Here is a 19,015-nt window from a genome sequence, read left to right as displayed (position 1 = left end):
AACTACATGTGTCTTGTACCCTGCAATAAAAATACTACCTGTACCTATAAATAAACCGTGTATAATTGGGTTATATTATTTATTTTATTATGTCCAAAGTAATACAGCTGAAAGAAGAAAAATTAGAATTTGTGGGAAGTGGTTGCCAAATATTTTATTATTGCTAATGCATGGAGAACACAAAACCATTCCTCCACTTATAGACAAAATTAAGTCACATACAAGGGAACAATGACGTGCAAAAGAAGGTATATACATTATTATTAAATTATAGAAACTATAGAAAACTAAGGAACAATAAAGGGAAATTTTAACAAGCACATGCAAAAACACGTTGCCACTAATTTATTTATGAAAAAGCCCATTTTGTGGTGCTCCATAAATTTCTAATATCAACACTCCAAATCAAAAGTCAAATATGTTGCAACAAGACTCTAATTAAGGAGGCAAAGAGCTCCTTTCAAGGACGTACATAGGGAATACCGGGTTCTATTACTAGGGGAACAATGTTTGGCTAGTGTACATGCTTCTACGTATGAGTTGGATTAGTCGCTCACCATTAGTGGATCGGAAACTGATGCGAAAAAAAAAACTCTAAATTAAGGAATCACCTTCTCATCTCTCATACAATCAATCCAATACAATATTGAATTCAATGTCCTATACCTTGCTCCAAAACCAAGATCATCAACTTTATCTCTACTCCCCATAAGTTTAATAGGGAATCTAAATAAAGCATCTAAAAATTCCCAACTAGCTAAATTTTCAATTTTTGTTTGAACCAACCCATTTTCTTCCACAATCTCTTGCCAAACTTGTTGCTTCTCAATCATAGCTTTTGAATACCAAAAATTTTCCACAAACATTTCTTGAGGAACTATAACCCCTAGTTTTTTCCCAACAATTGGCCAAATTTCCTTCCAAGTAAAACTTGGGCCATTAATTGAATTAAAAGCTTGTCCATTATTAGAAACTATAGCACTTTTTGTAGTTGACCAAATATGTTGATCAGCTACAAGCCTAGCATCAGATCCATCGATGTAAGGCTCCTCCCAACACTTTTTTGTTCCACCAAACACAAAAGGGATCTTCAAATGTTTACAAATAGACCCATAAACACACAAACTACCCATAAAATTATAAAATGATCTAATTGAATTTCCTAATATTAAACCAGGCCTATGCACTGACCAATGAATCTTACCATTTAATTTCTCCATAAGCAAATCCTCCAATGCATAGTAGAAATTTGAGCCTCTACTCACTCTTGGAAATTCTTCATTGTAATAATACAATTTCTTTTGTTCATCAAAAGGAGCTTGAAGTGATATATAGTGCTTTGTACCTGTTTGAAGTGAAACATGTTTTAGATTCTTTGCATTTGTGAGCAAAGAATCCAAAGCATTTGACATCATGGCTTTGTTTTGGTCACAACTCTCTTGTGTGTCTAATGGAAATTGGCTAGCCCATGTGACCCAAAATGCATGTGTCACATCTTGTAATGAAGATAGCTTCTTTTGAGTTTCTAAAGGGTTAAGCAAATCACAAGAGATGAAATTGTAATTAGGGCTTGAAAGGATGTTTGGTTGTGTCTCTTGATTATTTCTAGCTATACCATAAACTTTCCAAGAAGATTCTAAAACTAGTTTTTTAGCTAACTCTCTCCCAACAAGTCCGGTGACCCCAAAGATTATGGCAACATTATTTTTCTCCTTTGTAGCTTCCATTTTCATAAGGGGTGATATGAATGCTAATGAGTGTTGAACTATTTATATAGGAGTGAATAAATGAATGAATATGGTGCCTCATTATCTGTATTTTGAATTTGGTGTGTTACAATAATGTGAACTATACAATTTGACTATTAATGCACTTCTTTTGAGGAGTGTTTCTGGGCTGGCATATAGTTATATGTAGCATGAAACTTATGGTTTAAGTTGAATATTCAAAGTAGGATTGATGCTAGTTGTTGTTGAAATAAGAGACATGAGTTTGTTATTTTATTGAGTTATACAAAATGGTTACAAATATGTACTTTAATAAAATTAACCAAAACCCAATTTGTTATTGGAGATAGTTGTAGGCATAAGGAGTTTTTTTGAGTTCCAAACTCAACCGGCAGCTTGTGCTCCTTGGCCGTTGCAATGTTGGCGCTGTGGTTACAACTAATTACAAGCAACCTATTTATATCTATTACTTTATTTGTAGGTTCACTATGTATCGATAGAGATAGTGAAGTCAACATCTTCTAAGGAGGCGTCGATAACTAAAATGGTACCCTTTATTGAAATTCAAACTTTGATTCACCACAATAAAATAACTAGCTCATTTTATTAGATCTTATTTATTTCAACTTGCACACACATTTGTGTATATTTTTCTTATTCGGTCTTACTTTTTTAAACTTCTTAATATGTGCAGATTTGCACATGTTGGAAAAACCCTTTTAATTATTATCGGGAATTTAATTGTCTATTTTCTAACGGCAGTTTAAGTATGGACCAAGTTGTTCCTTATTTTTCTCATGTGTTAAAAGTTAATTTTATCTTTATGAGAAATCAAAGTGATTTTGGCATTTTTTTTTCTTTGTGATTAAAATAAGTCTTCATTCTAAGAAAATAAAATGGAAAGGAGGATACCATTATTTTATGATATATTGTTTAGAGTATGAAATTAAAACACTTTAGTCTTTTGGCAATGAAAAGAGTTTTGAACATCACAATAGTTTAATATCGTTTAGGTTTAGTTGGTTGTTAGTTTACATAGTTAGTTGTTAGTTAGATATGTGATTAGGTACGTATTAGACAAGTAGTTAGTTGGATGCGATTATTCTCCTATTAGTACTTCGTTGATATGCAATTTATATATCATATACTACACGTTTTGATCTACTATTTAAATTGTCAAAGATTCTTTCTGTTGCACAAGTCGGTAGAAGGGGAGTATACTTCTATTATTACTAACTAATATTATTGGTCAAGGCATCATTGGCATGTCTGGGGTTCACGGATTAGGATGACAACAAAGAATGGTTTGCTATGCTGAGAATTTGAACTTCAATCACATTAATAAATTTAGATGTGTGGAACAAAGATTGACTGTAACTAATAATTAGTCTCAAATAATAAACAGACCTAGTAATTAAGTGCAAAACAAATTCATAAGCATAATCAGAGAACAAAGTTAAGTGAATATAGGAATCACATTGATGTTTATCCAGTTCGATTCAATATGATTTATGTCTAGGGGGAAGAACAACTCTTTAACCCGCTATAAAATATGACCTATGTTGGGAAAAAACAACTCTTCAACCCGCTATGAAATGAGTAATATAAACAGGTTACCTGAAATTATATCCAAGAGCTCACAAAAAACAATCCCTAATATATACTCATTTTCCAAGTCACTCAACTCACATAAAAGATCCTAAGATAAAAAAAAAAAAAAAAAAAAAAAAAAAAAATTTTGATCCTTTCTCTAATGAAATTTCAACTACCAAAGGTGTATGAAAAGCGTTTCCCAATCCAAGAATCTTACTCAAAAGAACTAAACTCTTAGACTATGATTTCTCTAAAACTTCCATCTTTTGGCCTCTCAAAATACGAGTAAATTTCCCCCATAATCTATAGCCTATGCCTCGTGATTTTCGACCATTACAAAATTCGCCTCACAATTTTTCTAGGATCAAACGGCTCGAAAAAAGCTTTGAACAATCGTCTCGCGATCCAGTGCAATCACCTCACGATTTTAACAATGTTGAACCACTTCCAAGCTTTCAACACAATTGCTTGATGAGATTTTAAGGCACAACAACAATCCTCTAATTTGCCTTTAAAAAGATGGTGATGCCAATTAACCAGCAACCATTTTGCTTCTCTCCCCATCAATGGATCACTCTTCAACAAAGTTGATCAAATCCAAACAATACTTAAACATTGACATAGGCAGTGACTTGGTGGACACATCCACCCGATTTTCTTCCGAAACAACTTTTTTCGACCATAATTTCGCTCGATTATATCATGTCTCTAGCAAAGTTAAAGTGAATGTCAATATGTTTTGTTCTATCATGATTAGCCAAGTGAAGTGAATAACACTTTGACTATATGAATGTATCTTCACACACTCTTGAGAAATTTCTAGCTCATTAATCATCCATTTCATCAATATGGTTTCCTTGACCACTTCAATAAGGGAAATGTACCCCGCTTGAGTTTCTAATGTCGACATTGCACGCATAGTACACATCCACACACCCCTCCAAAGCGCCTTTCTCTTGAGTTATTCATGTGTATTTAAAACTAAATTCCAGTTACCCGTTCAAGCATCTCAATAACAACTTTGAATCATGCTAATGCACTTGATTCAGATTTGCCATAAACAGACTAACAATGCTAACCGCATAGGAAAAGTTCGGCCTACTACGAACCATGTCATACATGATGCTTCCAACTCCACTTGCATAGGGAGTAATTTGTTGAGATAAATTCCAAAAATCCCTTTTAAATTGTTTTAATGATAACAAAATATTTAAATTATATTAAGAGAATTCTGAGATTATTTGTTATTTAACATGTGTTCTTGAGTGAATATTAAAGATAGGTTACAAAGCAAGCAAATGTTTTCAAGAACATTCTCATAACAAAGCTCATCATGACTCTCTTGATATACCACGCCAAAGTCAGCTCAATCAAAGACAAATTAGAAGATCTTGGTATTTAAGAATTTATGTGTCAAGAATCTTTGTGGAAATATGGAACAAAAGGATCAAGAGTTCTATGCTATAAAAGGAACATATTTATTATGATATACCTTCAAAGGAATGAAAATAAATAAATAAATATAGATCCTATGAGAAAACAAAAAGGAATCCATTAGCATTAGACAACACAACAAGAATGAAGTACAAGAGCCAATGAGAAATGAACAACACATCAAGCTAAAAGGAATAGATAAAATACAATCACTTGTACTTGTTTCCTTTCTCTCCAAGGGTTGAGAGTATGACAGCCCAACAAAAGCAATCTTGGTTACCAACTAGCAAACAAGAAATATGCATGGTCACACTTTATTGCAAGTTGTCCAAGTAGATTTTTGACAACGTTCTCATAATTTCGAGAACAATCTGCCAAACAATTTTTCACAAGAGTTTTTCACTTTGATGAGTTAGAAAACTTTCCTCTCCCTATTTTACCTTCAGGGGCGTGTGTTTATTACAACAGCAAGGGACTCCATTCATCTATAAATACAAGGGCTTGCAAAAGAGAAAAGGCATTGAGTCATTAAGCAAATATCATCATACTTGATTTTCAAAGCATCGAGAATACCTCAAAGGCTCTTTCATTGTGTGCAATAGCAAAAATCCAGCAGCAACTCTTTTTACTTGAGTTCTTTACAAAGGCAAAAAAAATTGTAAATCAAAAGCAAAGATATTGAAAAGAATCGCTAAAATTGTTTAATGATTGTTGTTTGTAAAAAGCTAGTGAGTGAAACTAGTGTAAAGCCCAAGGGGTGAAAAGAAAGAAATTGTATGAAGTGATCTAAGAAAAAAGGCATATTTAAGATATAGTTAATACTCAACTACATATTGGAAAATCTCACAGTATTGTGGGAACTGGACTAACCCACATTGGGGGAACCAAGATAACTTCTTGTGTGTGATTTTCTCTTTTCCTATCTCTTTTATTTTAAACAATATCACACACTTCACAATATTATTGTTTTGTTAACTAACGCACTAACCTAATCCAAGTATATACTTGAGAATTTTTATTTGGTAATTTTTATTAGATCACAATTCAAACCCCCTTTTCTTGTGATATTATTTTACTTCAATTGGTATCAGAGCTCTGCCTCTCAGGTTTGAGCACTTAATAGTGTACGAGATAAAAATCCAGAAAAAACAAAAATGTCTAATGTCAAGTTCATGTCTGAAGGAGGATCCTCAACCAGACCACCCCTATTTGAGGGAGCAGACTACTACTATTGAAAAGATAAAATGGAACTATTCCTACAATCACAAGATAATCACATGTGGTCCATAATAGAAGATGGAAATTACATTCCATATGATGAAGATCAAAATGTCAAGAAAAAAGAAGATTGGTCAGAAGAAGAAACTAAATGTGTTCTATTAAACTTTAAAGCTAAATTATTTCTAACGATGGCTTTGAGCAAGGAAGAATTTGATATATTACAAGAATACAAAAATGCCAAAAAAAATTGGGATACACTAAAAATACATCATGAAGGTACTAGCCATGTGAAAGAGACAAGGATTGACATTGGTGTACGTAAATTTGAACTATTCGAAATGAAGAAAACCAAAACCATATATGAAATGTATGGAAGGCTCACCATCATTATGAATGAATTGCGCTCACTTGAAAAGAACTTCACTGTTCATGAAAGAGTAAAAAAAAATCTAAGATGTCTTCCAAAGTTTTGGAGACATATTGTAACTGCTAGAACAGAAGCAAAAGATCTGACTAAACTCAGATTAGAAGATCTCATTGGATCTCTAAAAGCTCATGAAGTTCTTTTACAAGAGGGAAAATCCTCAAACAAAAGTAAAATGATTGCATTCAAAACAAATCAAGAAGAAGAAACAACTCTTGAAAATCAACAAGAGTTTGATGAAGAAGACAATCAAGATCAAATCATTCTGCTTACTAGAAAACTTCAAAGAATGATACAAAGAAGCAATCAAAACAAAAGAAACTTCCCAACAAGAAAAGAAAACTCAAAAACAAAAGTTGACAAAAGTCAAGTTGTTTGCTATCGTTGCTACGAAATGGGACATTACAAATCTGAATGTCCACAAATTAAAAGAAACCAAACAACTATCAGTCAAATTAAAAATCCTTCCTGACCACGTGGGGTAAAGAAGAAGAACCAACAAATGAAGATGAACAATCAAACTTATGCCTAATGGCAAATACAGATGATCATGAGGTAAATACTGAACCTTGCTCATCTGACGAAAAAACTGGATATCTTTTTGATAACCTTTTTCACAATTCTCAAATTCTTGAACAAACTTGTGAAAAGTTAAGAGATGACAATATTAAATTTAAAAAGGAAAAAGAAATCTTGGAAAATCTTCTTAAAACTTTTCAAAATTCCCAACCAAAGGAAATCCTTGAAAAGATAGAAGAAGATGAATCAAAAAATGAAAACAGTATTTTAAAGAAGAATGTTAATCAATTAAAAAATGACATCACAAACTTTGTAAAATCTACTGAAACCTTTCAAAAAATCATGGAAGCACAAAAAAATGCTTTTGATAAAACTTGCATAGGTTTTAAAACAAATCATAAGCATAAACTTTATAAAAATCTCTTTATTCCTGAAAAAATAAAAGAGAAGTATAAATGTACATATTGTGAAAAATATGGAAATCTTGAACCTTTTTGCTTTAGGAAAAAGAAAGAACAAGCTTTACGAAAAACAAGAGTTATTTACAAACCAAACTTTGTTAAATTTCACAAAAAAGGGTTTCCTATAAATAACACTAACCATCAAGGACCCAAAAAGATATGGGTACCCAAGACACTACTAACTTCTACAGCAGGAATGTCACATGACAATCAAGAAAAGGCCCTGGCACTGGGATAGTGGATGCTCAAAACATATGACTGGAGACAAACAAAGTTTCCTATCCTTCATTGAAAAAGAAGGAGGCCTAGTAACGTTTGGTAATAATGAACAAGCTCGTATTAAAGGTAAAGGTGTTATTGGTAAGATAAATTCTGCAAAAATTGAAAATGTTCAATATGTAGAAGGTTTAAAACACAACTTGATCATCATCAGTCAATTGTGTGACAGTGGTTTTGAAGTGACATTCAAACCTCACACATGCGAAGTAAGACAAGAATCTTCAGGAAAAATCTTATTTACCGGATCAAGAAATAAAAATGTTTATGTTTTATACTTAGATGAACTCCCTGTTGAATCCTGTTTAATATCTCTTGAAAAAGACAAATGGATTTGGCACAAAAGGGCTGGACATATAAGTATTGAAACCATTTCAAAAATATCAAAACTTGATCTAGTAAGAGGACTTCCTAAGATCAATTTTGAGAAGGACAAAATTTGTGAAGCATGTGTCAAAGGAAAACAAGTCAAAAGTAGTTTTCTTCCAGAAGATTTTATTTCAACAAAAAGACCCCTTGAACTACTACACATAGATTTATTTGGACCTATCTCAATAGAAAGTCTTGGTGAAAAAAGATATGGCTTTGTAATTGTTGATGATTTCTCCATATTCACTTGAGTTTTATTTTTAAAACACAAAAATGACTCTTATGAAGCTTTCAAAAATTTTTGCAAACAAGTCCCAAATGAGAAAGAAACCAATATCATTTATGTAAGAAGTGACCATGGGGGAGAATTTGAAAACTCTTCTTTTGAACACTTCTTTAATGAAAATGGAATTTCTCATAATTTTTCTTGTCCTAGAACACCTCAACAAAATGGTGTTGTAGAAAGGAAAAATAGGACGTTGCAAGAAATTGCAAGAACTATTTTAAATGAATCAAATGTTGAAAAATATTTTTGGGCAGAAGAAATAAATACCTCTTGCTATATCTTGAACAGAGTTTCAATAAGAAAAGTTTTAAACAAAACCCCGTATGAACTCTGGAAAGGAAGAAAGCTAAACATTTCATACTTTCATATCTTTGAATGTTATTGTTACATTTTGAACAATAAAAATGTGTTGGGAAAGTTTGACTCAAAATCAGACAAGGCAATGTTTTCCACATCAAAAGCCTACATAGTATATAACTTGAGAACAAGAATTCTAGAGGAAAGCATGCATACCAAATTTGATGAATTTGAAGAGATTGAAGCTCAAAGAAAAATCATTGATGAAGAAGAAGTTGAAGCTCAGAATAATTCGAATCCTGAAAACTCAAATCAAAGATCTTTAGATGAAGAACCTTCTCAAAGTCCTCCAAAATTTTGGAGAACAATTGATTATCATCCACAAGATCAAATTATTGGACAAACAATAGATGGAGTGAGAACAATAAGATCTTTTCAAAATGGCGATATGGCAATGATCTCTCAAATAGAACCAAAATCCATAAAAGAAGCAATTGTTGATAATTCATGGATAGAAGCTATGGAATAAGAATTATCACAATTTGACAAAAATGAAGTATGGACACTTGTTCTAGCTCCTCACGATCAATCAGTCATTGGAACAAGATGGGTTTTTAGAAACAAACTAGATGAAGAAGACAAAGTTATTCGACAGAAAGCCAGATTAGTGGCACAAGGATACAATCAACAAGAAGTGATTGATTATGATGAAACTTATGCCCCAATTGCTAGATTGGAGGCCATAAGAATTTTACTTGCATATGCATCTCATAAATGTTTTAAACTTTGGTATGTTTTTAAACTAACCAAAACACTTTTTCTGAATGAGTCTATTTTAGGTGGTGATGTTTATTAGCTATTGCATCAGGTTTTCGGTGTTCGGATGAGGTTTTTATTTTGGTTTTGATTTGGGGTTATGGTGTACCGTCTATATGCGGCACCATTTGTATATTGTTTTGTTTATATCTTGGGTCTTGCGGGGATGATGTTTAATAATATTTGTCGATTAAAAATAAAAATAAAAATAAATGGAATAAAACTTGTGGATCTTGTTAAATTAAATAGAATATAAGGGATTAGGATCCTCTCCATTTATATGTTTCTCCATTTCTTCATTTGTCAAATGGAGAGGATCTTCACCCGAATATAAGATGTTTCGAGAATCAATAGGAATGCACCACTATTTAAGATGCCTCCAGTTCTACCTGTTGAATACATAGATGTCTGACACGTGGAAAAAAACAAAAACCAAGGGTTGATATTACAAGTTGAAAAGAAGCATTGTTTACCGGAAAAACACTACGCGCTTCTTTCTCAGAACAAAGGAAACAGTGCAAAAGAAGAACAACTGCGAAGAACCAAACACAGAAGAAGAAGAAATCAAAGACGAGTTTACAAAAATGGCAGAAAAATTGGCACCAGAAAAGCGTCACATATTCCTCCACAACGGTACTTTTCTTTTCCATCTTTCCATTTTCATTCCATTCCATTTCTATTCAATCAAACAAACAAACTCATTCTTCTTCAATTTAGGTCAAAAAGTGTTCGAATGGGATCAAACTTTAGATGAGGTCAATATTTACATCAATCTTCCTCCAAATGTTCATTCCAAGCTATTTTACTGTACGATTCAGTCCAAGCATATTGAACTTGGTATCAAAGGCAATCCTCCATTTCTCAATGTAACCCTATTTTCCTTTTTGCTTTCATTTTTTTTGTTGCATAATATGTCATAATTGTTGCTGATGTGTGTGATTTGATTTGATTTTTCAGCATGATCTTACTTCTCCGGTGAAGACAGATTCTTCTTTTTGGACTTTAGGTATGTAAAAGTTTTTGCTTTAACTAATATATTCATATTTGTGACTGTTTTTGTGTTATGAATAAAATTTAAAATGAAATAATATGATTAGTTTGGGTTTGGAATTAATTGGACAGGATTAATTTGGGTTTGGTTAGTCCCCATGAGCTTAACTCAGTTTGTAAGGACAATGCATAATATATGCAAGGTCTGGGGTTCGAACCCGGACACCACCAAAAAAATTTGGGTTTTGTTAAGTTTAGTTCATTGGTTTTTTCTTAGAAAGGTTTTGATTGGGAGAAAGTTGTTTGCTGGACAAAGATTCTATCTTGGAAGGTTCTTAAAACCAAATCAAGAGGATTTCATTTATGAAATAAATCAGCAGCTTGAGGATCCACTGAGTTGTTTGGGGGTGGTAAGCGACAAATAGTTGGTTGGAATTTGGAAACGGGATCAAATTGTTTAATAGTGTAAATGTTAGAGCGTTGTGAACTTGGAGGCTGGATTTAGCGTTTCTGTTCTGAGAAAATTTGTAGAGGTGTATTGGAATGGTTTTAGGATTTATATCAGATTGAAGATCAATGTTGGTGCTAAGCTTTCTTTGTTTGGAACTGAATTATTCTCTCGAGTGCTAGAGAGATTCTGGCGTTCCTCTTCTGTAATTTTAAGTTCATAACTTTACTTGATATGCCTGTGGTCTACCTTTGTATCCTTGAGGTGGTTTGGATTGGATGTAAACTGCAGAATTTAGCACTGTGAACTAATGAGGCGAGGCTTGCAATCTTCTGAGGCATAACCTGCAGAATTTTGCAGCATATGAACAGGTTTTTGGTGATTGAGGTCCAGTCTTGTGGTGCGTTGGGAGTGATCTTGCTTGGTACAATCGATTTTCAGTAGTATTATGTGTTATCAAAATCTAGAAAGCTCTGTTACTTTGTTTAGTGTGGAAAAGGAAACAGGTGGTGATTAGGAAGCTTTGTGTATTTAAGGTTTAGGTGGTGATTAATGTTGCAATGGTCCTGAACTAGTTCGCTGTAATCCTTTTATCTACTCTTTGTACACCTTGTACTTAGTGTAGTTGTTAGTAATATTATTTGCCTTCTCAAAAAAAAGTTCTGTTCGCTGATTGATTCTGATTTTCGAACTTGAACTGCAGAGGACGACATAATGCATATAACTTTGAATAAGAGAGACAAGGGTCAAACATGGCCTTCTCCCATATTAGGTCAAGGTCAGTTGGATGCTTACTCTACCGATCTTGAACAGAAACGCCTCATGCTTCAGAGATTTCAAGAAGAGGTAAGATTTACTTTCAATGTAATATTTTTTGTGTGATGGGATTCAGAAGTTGATCAATTTGCATTTTATGATGTCTTTAGTATATGCTTCTCAACATCCGTTGTCTGAAACTTGATTCTGATACTCTTTTGTTTAACTTCAACCCTGTTCGTTAGGGATGATATCCATATTTTATACCCCTTTTTTTTCAACAAACTTGATCAAGACACGAGGAAACAAAGTTTCTTTTATTGTGATATTGAATTGTACTTTATATTTTAAACCGTCAAGGCTGTTACAAATGAATTCACTGTTTTTTTTAATTGTTGATATTATTAGCTTTTACTTAAAATTTGTATAATATTGAGATGAGAAAGGGATCTGATAATTCAATGGACTTGGTCATGATATGAAGGGGTGTGTCTGAATTTGGTTGAATTTAGTTCCTTGCTGATAATTTAAGTTCCTCTATAGTATATAATAACTGGGTTGGTTGTATACAATGGCCTTAGTAATAGTTTAACATAATCATATGTAAATTATTAAATGATTTATTCGACATAAACTATATCTTAAAAAAAAAAAGACAAACTATATTTGTGGTCCATATATAATCAAGATAAGGATATCATACACTAATAATCAATTATATGGTGAGGTGACAGGCAAGGCAACATGGGCGCAGTGAGCCAATACAAAATACTGTCCAACTAACCCAATTATATTATGTACAAGATTCCGCCTATTGTTTTCTTTTATTGTTTGTCCTGTACTCCATTTTATTAATACATTATTTTAATAAATATGGTAGTTCCAGTAAAAAAAACGAATAAATAAAGTAGTTCTCTCTTCTAAACAGAGTAGAAAGAAATACATGATTGGTTGATTGGATTCATTCAGTATACTAGCTATGGCGATGAACTTGTCAAGAATCACCCTGCGGCCATTCGAATTGAGTGACGTGGACGATTTCATGTTAGTAGTAGGTGATGATAGAGTGACAAACTATACTAGACGGAAAAGTTTTGTTTCAAGAGAACAAGCTTTGTGTTACATTCAAGATGTGTGCATTCCTCACCCTTGGACTCGATCCATATGCATTGACAATCAAACTATCGGATTCATATCAATTTCTCCAGCTGGATCTGGTGATGATGATGATAGGTGCAGGGCTGAGATTGGCTATGCTTTAGCTGCTAACTATTGGGGTCAAGGTATATGCACCCAAGCAGTGAAAGTTGCTGTATCACAAGTTTTCAAGGATATCCCTGATTTGGTTAGGATACAAGCTTTTGTTTCTATGGAGAATCAAGCTTCTCAGAGGGTCTTGGAAAAGGTTGGGTTCCTTAGGGAGGGTATACTCAGAAAGTATTCATATGTCAAAGGGATAGTTAAGGATGTAGCTATGTTTAGCCTTTTGTCAGAGGACACTCATTCTCTACAGTAACCATAGGTTTCTAATCTCTCGAGTCACTTTTACTTGTTTTTTCTTTCTTTTAATGTGGCTGTGGGTAGACACGGGTGATGTTAAGATGGAAATTCTGCTTAATATTAAAGATTACCTACACTTTGTGCAGTTTGGCAAGTTGATCTGCTCCCATTTATTGTTTGTTTCTTCTCACCTACAGTTGTCAACTTTTTTTGAATATTATTAGCATGGGTTGTGTTGACCAATTTGCCATGCTCATATGAAGGAAGTCCTTGTACTTGACAGATAATTTCACTATAACTAATTGGATATTAATAATTTCTAACTTTCTTGATAATGGAAATTCCGAATTGATGTATTATTATCATTTTGTTTTGCACACCACTGGAATTATTCTCCTTTTGAGGTGAATTATTGCTAGATTTTGACCCTCCCCCAACCAAAAAAAAAGTCTTTTTGATGTTAAATTACAAATTTACAATAGTTGCTTCTGAATTAGTCAGTCTATTTGGCTGGATTCATATTCAATGGTGAAGTTAATAACTGTCTGTAGCAACAGATATAACTTGTGTTAGATTACCATAGTAACCATTAATCACATTATATTCTATGGGTTAGAAGTTGGATATTTGTTATGCCTCTATCTACTATTTCTATTGATTATGTTGTGCCTTTTGCAGAACCCGGGTTTTGATTTTTCACAAGCTCAATTTAGTGGAAACTGTCCTGATCCGAGGACCTTCATGGGTGGAATTCGATCAGATTGATCTCTGCCCCAAGAGTTTGTATTTGCCTGCTGTAAGATGATAATCAGAGTAATAAGCTGTGTAATCCCTTTGATATCTTCCTTGTTTGATGCCATTTAATTAAATTAAAAAGCAATCTTAACACACACTAATAACAACAGACTTTTGGCATCCTCTGGTATGTTAATCTTTCGATTGCCCTTGTTAGCATTTAAAGTTAGATATGTATATAAAAAAGGCATTTTAGTGAGATGTCATTATTCTAGACTGAGGTATTACCTATTTTGATTTGAAGTCTTATGGATCACTTAGCCAGATAAAACTTGTATGGAACATTGTTTGGCCTGCGTTCTTTATGAATGCCATCTTTTAAATTTGCTCCTAGGCATTGATTTTAAAGCGGGGGAGTGGGGATTCTCCCCTCTCAACTGAGTTTTCACCTTATGCCAAGCCTCAGGAATCAAACTCATGAGGTGTCAAAGCCCCTTACCATTTGGATCAACTGCATGTTGGTTACACTCTTTGAAGAGAAAATCACATGTTTTTTTTTCCTTTCCATTCCAAGTTATGTAAATGGTTGTAGAAATATGTAAGGGTGTGTTTAGGAGGAAATCACCAAATTGGTCTTTGACTATATAGGCGGTCTCAAATTAGTATCTAAGGTCACAAATTTAAAATAACTTCGAGTACTCAAGTTAGTCTATTTATAATCTCTTGACCTGACACAGTCTCAACTGCTGATATGGCCACTAAACGCCCTGTTCAACTCCAAGTGGACTTGTTGATGGGGTTATCATGTCATATGCCCAATTTTGGGGTCTAAAATGAAAGTCTCCCTCCAATGGTAAACTCTATAATTTTTTTCGAAAACTCTTTTCTCCCCTTTTCTCCTTTGCATTCTTCCCTCTTCTTCTTTCATGAACAATTTTTGTTTTGTTTTTCCTTTTCTTTATTTTTGTGTTTTCAGTTAATCTATCTTAAAAAATTCATTAAAACCCTAAATTTGAAGAGACTGTTGCCTTGCTATGTCACTGACTTTTAAAGTTATCGGTTTACTAGTTTAGTGTCATTGGTTGGTAGTTAATGGTTAATAGTCTGTACTGTTGATTTATTGTCTAGTTTTATGTTTTGATGTTCTGATATTGCCTTAGAATACGGTTAGTTTATTCCCTATTTTTTTAGGGAGAATACGGTTAGTTTTAGTGCGACTAATACCAATGTTTAAGACTGAAATGGTAGTAACTTAGGTAAGTGACTACATATAGGGACCAGAGTCATAATAAGTTATCAAAGGGACAGGTCAATATGTAAAAGTCATTGCACACAACACACACATGGTTATATGTTTTTTTTTTTTTTTTTTTACCAAAAGTAACTTATATTATTTCATTCATCACAATAGTTTCAATACAAGATGGAATCAAATGAAAGACTCGGTGACGAGCATACAATTTTGATGCCCTTGCTAAACTATGGGCGACACAATTTGCTTGTCTCCTTACATAATTTATCTTAAAGTTTGGAAAATGATATAACAGACCTCTACAAGTAGCCATGATATTCCCAAATTCAGACTAGTTAATAGATCCATCAACAATGCTGTCAACCACTAGCTTGCAATCTAGCTCAATATGCACTTTTGGCAGAGCCATTTGACCAAGCCATAAAATAGCATCTCTTAAACCCAACGCTTCTGCTTCCAATGGTGGAGGAGTACCTTCATACCACTTAGATAACGCTTTTATAAAATGACCTCGAGAATTCCTAATACACATACCAAAACCAAAACAGCGTTGTTCACCGAAAATTGTAGCATCAATATTGCATTTGACATAATCTTCCTCTGTATAATTCTGCATCTGTCGCAACCTGTTTTTGCTGAACTGTTTTCTCTTGAACAACCTGCCACTGCTTAAGAACCTCTCGCGCTAAATACACAGCCATCTGCACATCTTTCATTTCTCCCTCCCACACCTTATCGTTTCGTCGACGCCACAAGCACCATAATATCATTGCAATGTCGTGGCACTTCTGTTTAGAACACCTGCATAATAACTGAAAAATACATTCAGCAAAATTAGAAACAGCAACAGCTTCCATTATTATATCCCATAGCCCAGCTACTTGCCACACTTGTTTTGCAGCCTCACAGCCAATAAACACGTGCCAATCATTTTCATAATTAGTCTCGCAATGAGGCAGCTATCCGTACACGACACTCCCCTATCTTGCAGCCGCATACGCGTTGGTAGGACACCCCTGAGTACGCGCCAAAGAAACACTTTTACCCGCTATGGCACTTGTAAATTCCACAGTTCCATCCACTCTCTCGGTACTCAGTACGCCTCATTATCAATTAGACTTTCCATTGCATATCTATAGGCTGACTTCACCGTATAGTACCCCTTATTATTACTATTCCCCAATTCCAACTAGTACCCTGCACATTCATCATATCAGCCACCTTCCAATGCTCAGTTCCATGTACTGTCGCGGTTGAGATGTAAGAATTGTTGAATGTTCTCAACGAAGGATCATTCCAAATTGAGATACTCTTCCCATTTCCAACCCTCCACCTTTGGCCACCTCTGACTAACATATGTGAAGCAAAGATACTACGCCAAATAAAACTTGGGTTATGGCATAGACGAGCCACCAAAAAATTAGTTATTGGAAAATATCTAGTTTTGTAAATCCGAGTAACAATAGTATCTGGGTGAGTTAAAAGCTTTCACCCTTGCTTCCCTAGCATAGCCAAATTAAAACCAAACAAGTGTCTACCCATGCCTCCATACTCCTTACGCATTGTTAATTTGTCCCAAGAAAGCCAATTGATACCTTTACCTTGCCTCCTATTTGATCCCCACCAAAAAGAATTAATCATTCTTTGAATCTCCTCTCCCAACGTCGCTGGCAGTAAGAAAGTGGTCATGCAATATGTGGGAATTGATTGTGCCACTGATTTGATCAAGACCTCTCTTCCTGCTTTCGAGAGATGTTTTCTAGACCATTGTTGTATTTTCCACCACACCCTATCTCTCAAATAACCGAAAGTTGCTCTCTTATTTCGTCCTATCATGGATGACATACCTAAATACTTTCCAGTTCCCATGCTTTCGGATACCTGAAGTACATTTTTGATTGCCTATCCATCTCTGAGGTAATTTTCCTGAAAAAAAATTCAGACTTTTGTAATGATTCAACCTAAGTTAATAGCTTGTCCAGACACCGCTTCATATGACACAGAAAATGATTCAACCTAAGAAGAATGAAATTGCATACTGAATATACTCTTTATATTGATCACCTTAAATCTAGCAAAATTGCACTCTTAGGGGGTGTTTGGATGGAGAGTTTAAGAGGGGGAGAGAGGGAAGGGTTTACTTTTCTTTTTTAAATCTAACAATTTTTAAATTACTGTGTTGGGGGTTTTGTGATCTTCTTCCTTGCGGATGTTGAGTTTGCGGCTGTTAGAAAAACACAAGTTATCTGGTGTTTATGCGTGGTGGTTGTTTCCTTCCGATCCATATCTATGTGGAGGAGGTGATGGTGGTGTAAGGTGGTGATGTAGGCCACATTTTTTTGTGGTGTGAGGAGGTGTCGGTGGGTCTTCAACGGTTGGTTTCGATCAGAACCTTTTCATCCGGTTCGACTACTCTATTATCTAGTGGTTTGTCGATGTGGATTGATGATGTTGCTGTTGTGAAGGTGGATTTTGTTGTTGAGCTGGTTGTTGTTGTAAAGGTGGATTCGTTAAGATGACATCAATTGTTTTTGTGGCGAAGGTGGTTGTCGTTGTTTCAATCGTTATACTTACCGGTTGTTTTTCAAAGGTTATTGGTTGTTGTGTTGGTTCTTGACGTTGTTGTTTGGGGGTTGTGTGCGAGCAGCAGAATGTAGGTGGTGGAAGTTGTTTTTGTGGCAGCTTGTGACATTGGTTAAGGTTTTTTTCTTTTATATATGTTGAGTAAGGGTTTTGGTACAACTTTTATTTTCCTTTGTATGTTGCTACTTTATGACTCCTAGTTCATTCCTTGTGCCGGATAGGATTCATTGTGATTTTAATAAATCGTAAATTTTGTGTAATAAATCGTAAATTTAGTTTCTAAGTTAACATTAACAATTTAATCCTAAAACTATATAAATATAATAAGTAGTTTATTTTTTTGACTAAAAATATAATAATAAACCGTCTATAAAGTATATGATATCCGTCAATTTAATTTTAAAAGTATATGAAAATTCTTCAATTTAGTCTCTACCTACTTAATAACGAGGATTGATGTATATTGACATTTTTTTGATAGGGATGAATTTTATATATTTCAAAGACTATTTATTTTATTTTTTTACAGAACTATTTATTATATTTATGTAATTTAAAGATTAAATTGGAGACTGTATTTATATTTAATATGTAATGCTACAAATATATATTGTCCTCACTACTTAAATTTGTTGGATTCGCCCTTAGTTTATGATTGAAGATGAGAAATTGAGAAACATTTTTAATTATGAAGAAAAGTACGATGGAAATGACAAAAAAGGATTCCATAAAAAATATGACAAATCAAGAATAATTTAATTAAGGAGAAGTTGTTATGGACCTGGGAAAATATTAAATGAAAAAAGAAAGATTCAAATGATAAACATGTGATCTTATCTTGTTGGCCTAATAAAGAACATTTGTTTATGGTTGATTTAAGTGGTAAGAGACTTATACTTGTTAAATAGGTGGTTAGGGGTGTGATCTCTAACTCTTAGGTACAAAGAAAATCCAAATATATTTTTTTTTTTAAGAAAAGAAAATCCAAATATGAAAATCTTGTACCTATAACATGGTAATCCTTCCGTAAAAAAAATGTGGTAATCCAAATGCTCTACTTTACTCTCTAGTAAATTATCACACATAATTATTTTGTAAATTTTTTATATAAAAAAAAAAAGAAAAAACTATGAATAAAAAAAGAGTAATAATTTTAACAAATGAATTTTTATTTTTTTTTACTCCTAAGTTTAAACTCTGAACCTGCATATTGCAATGTTTATATCAGCTGAGTTATACTTACAAAGATTGTAACAAATTATCTCTATTAAGTATTATTAGTGCATTAATCGTCATTTGATTCAATAAAAAAATAAAAAGTGCATTAA

General features: G+C 33.6%; 2 protein-coding genes across 4 annotated transcripts; one reads left to right on the top strand and one right to left on the bottom strand.

Annotated features, from left to right (window-relative positions):
- Positions 1-139: 139 nt before the first annotated feature.
- On the bottom strand, positions 140-2,132 carry LOC25490858 (3-oxo-Delta(4,5)-steroid 5-beta-reductase). Its single transcript, XM_013604764.3, has one exon. It carries the CDS (start codon positions 1,731-1,733, stop codon positions 600-602), a length of 1,134 nt encoding a protein of 377 aa, XP_013460218.2. The 5' UTR covers positions 1,734-2,132; the 3' UTR covers positions 140-599.
- A 7,690-nt stretch (positions 2,133-9,822) lies between these two features.
- On the top strand, positions 9,823-14,183 carry LOC25490856 (nudC domain-containing protein 2). 3 transcript variants are annotated; one of them, XM_024779852.2, is made up of 5 exons: positions 9,823-10,056; positions 10,141-10,289; positions 10,381-10,429; positions 11,565-11,707; positions 13,796-14,183. In XM_024779852.2, exons 1-5 carry the CDS (start codon positions 10,008-10,010, stop codon positions 13,880-13,882), a joined length of 477 nt encoding a protein of 158 aa, XP_024635620.1. In that variant the 5' UTR covers positions 9,823-10,007; the 3' UTR covers positions 13,883-14,183. The 3 variants fall into 3 exon arrangements, with proteins under 3 accessions (XP_024635620.1, XP_024635618.1, XP_024635619.1); XM_024779850.2 differs by lacking the exons at positions 9,823-10,056; positions 10,141-10,289; positions 10,381-10,429; positions 11,565-11,707 and adding an exon at positions 11,720-13,139; XM_024779851.2 differs by lacking the exons at positions 9,823-10,056; positions 10,141-10,289; positions 10,381-10,429; positions 11,565-11,707 and adding an exon at positions 11,722-13,022.
- Positions 14,184-19,015: the final 4,832 nt, after the last annotated feature.

Source organism: Medicago truncatula, chromosome 3 (assembly GCF_003473485.1).
Source record: "Medicago truncatula cultivar Jemalong A17 chromosome 3, MtrunA17r5.0-ANR, whole genome shotgun sequence".
NCBI classification, from domain to species: Eukaryota; Viridiplantae; Streptophyta; class Magnoliopsida; order Fabales; family Fabaceae; genus Medicago; species Medicago truncatula.
This window is presented reverse-complemented; position numbering and strand designations above follow the sequence as displayed.

What these genes read in the sequence shown, in the direction of transcription:
- LOC25490858 (XM_013604764.3), bottom strand. Translation starts at nt 1,733, where the DNA reads ATGAAAATGGAAGCTACAAAGGAGAAAAATAATGTTGCCATAATCTTT.
- LOC25490856 (XM_024779850.2), top strand. Translation starts at nt 12,597, where the DNA reads ATGGCGATGAACTTGTCAAGAATCACCCTGCGGCCATTCGAATTGAGT.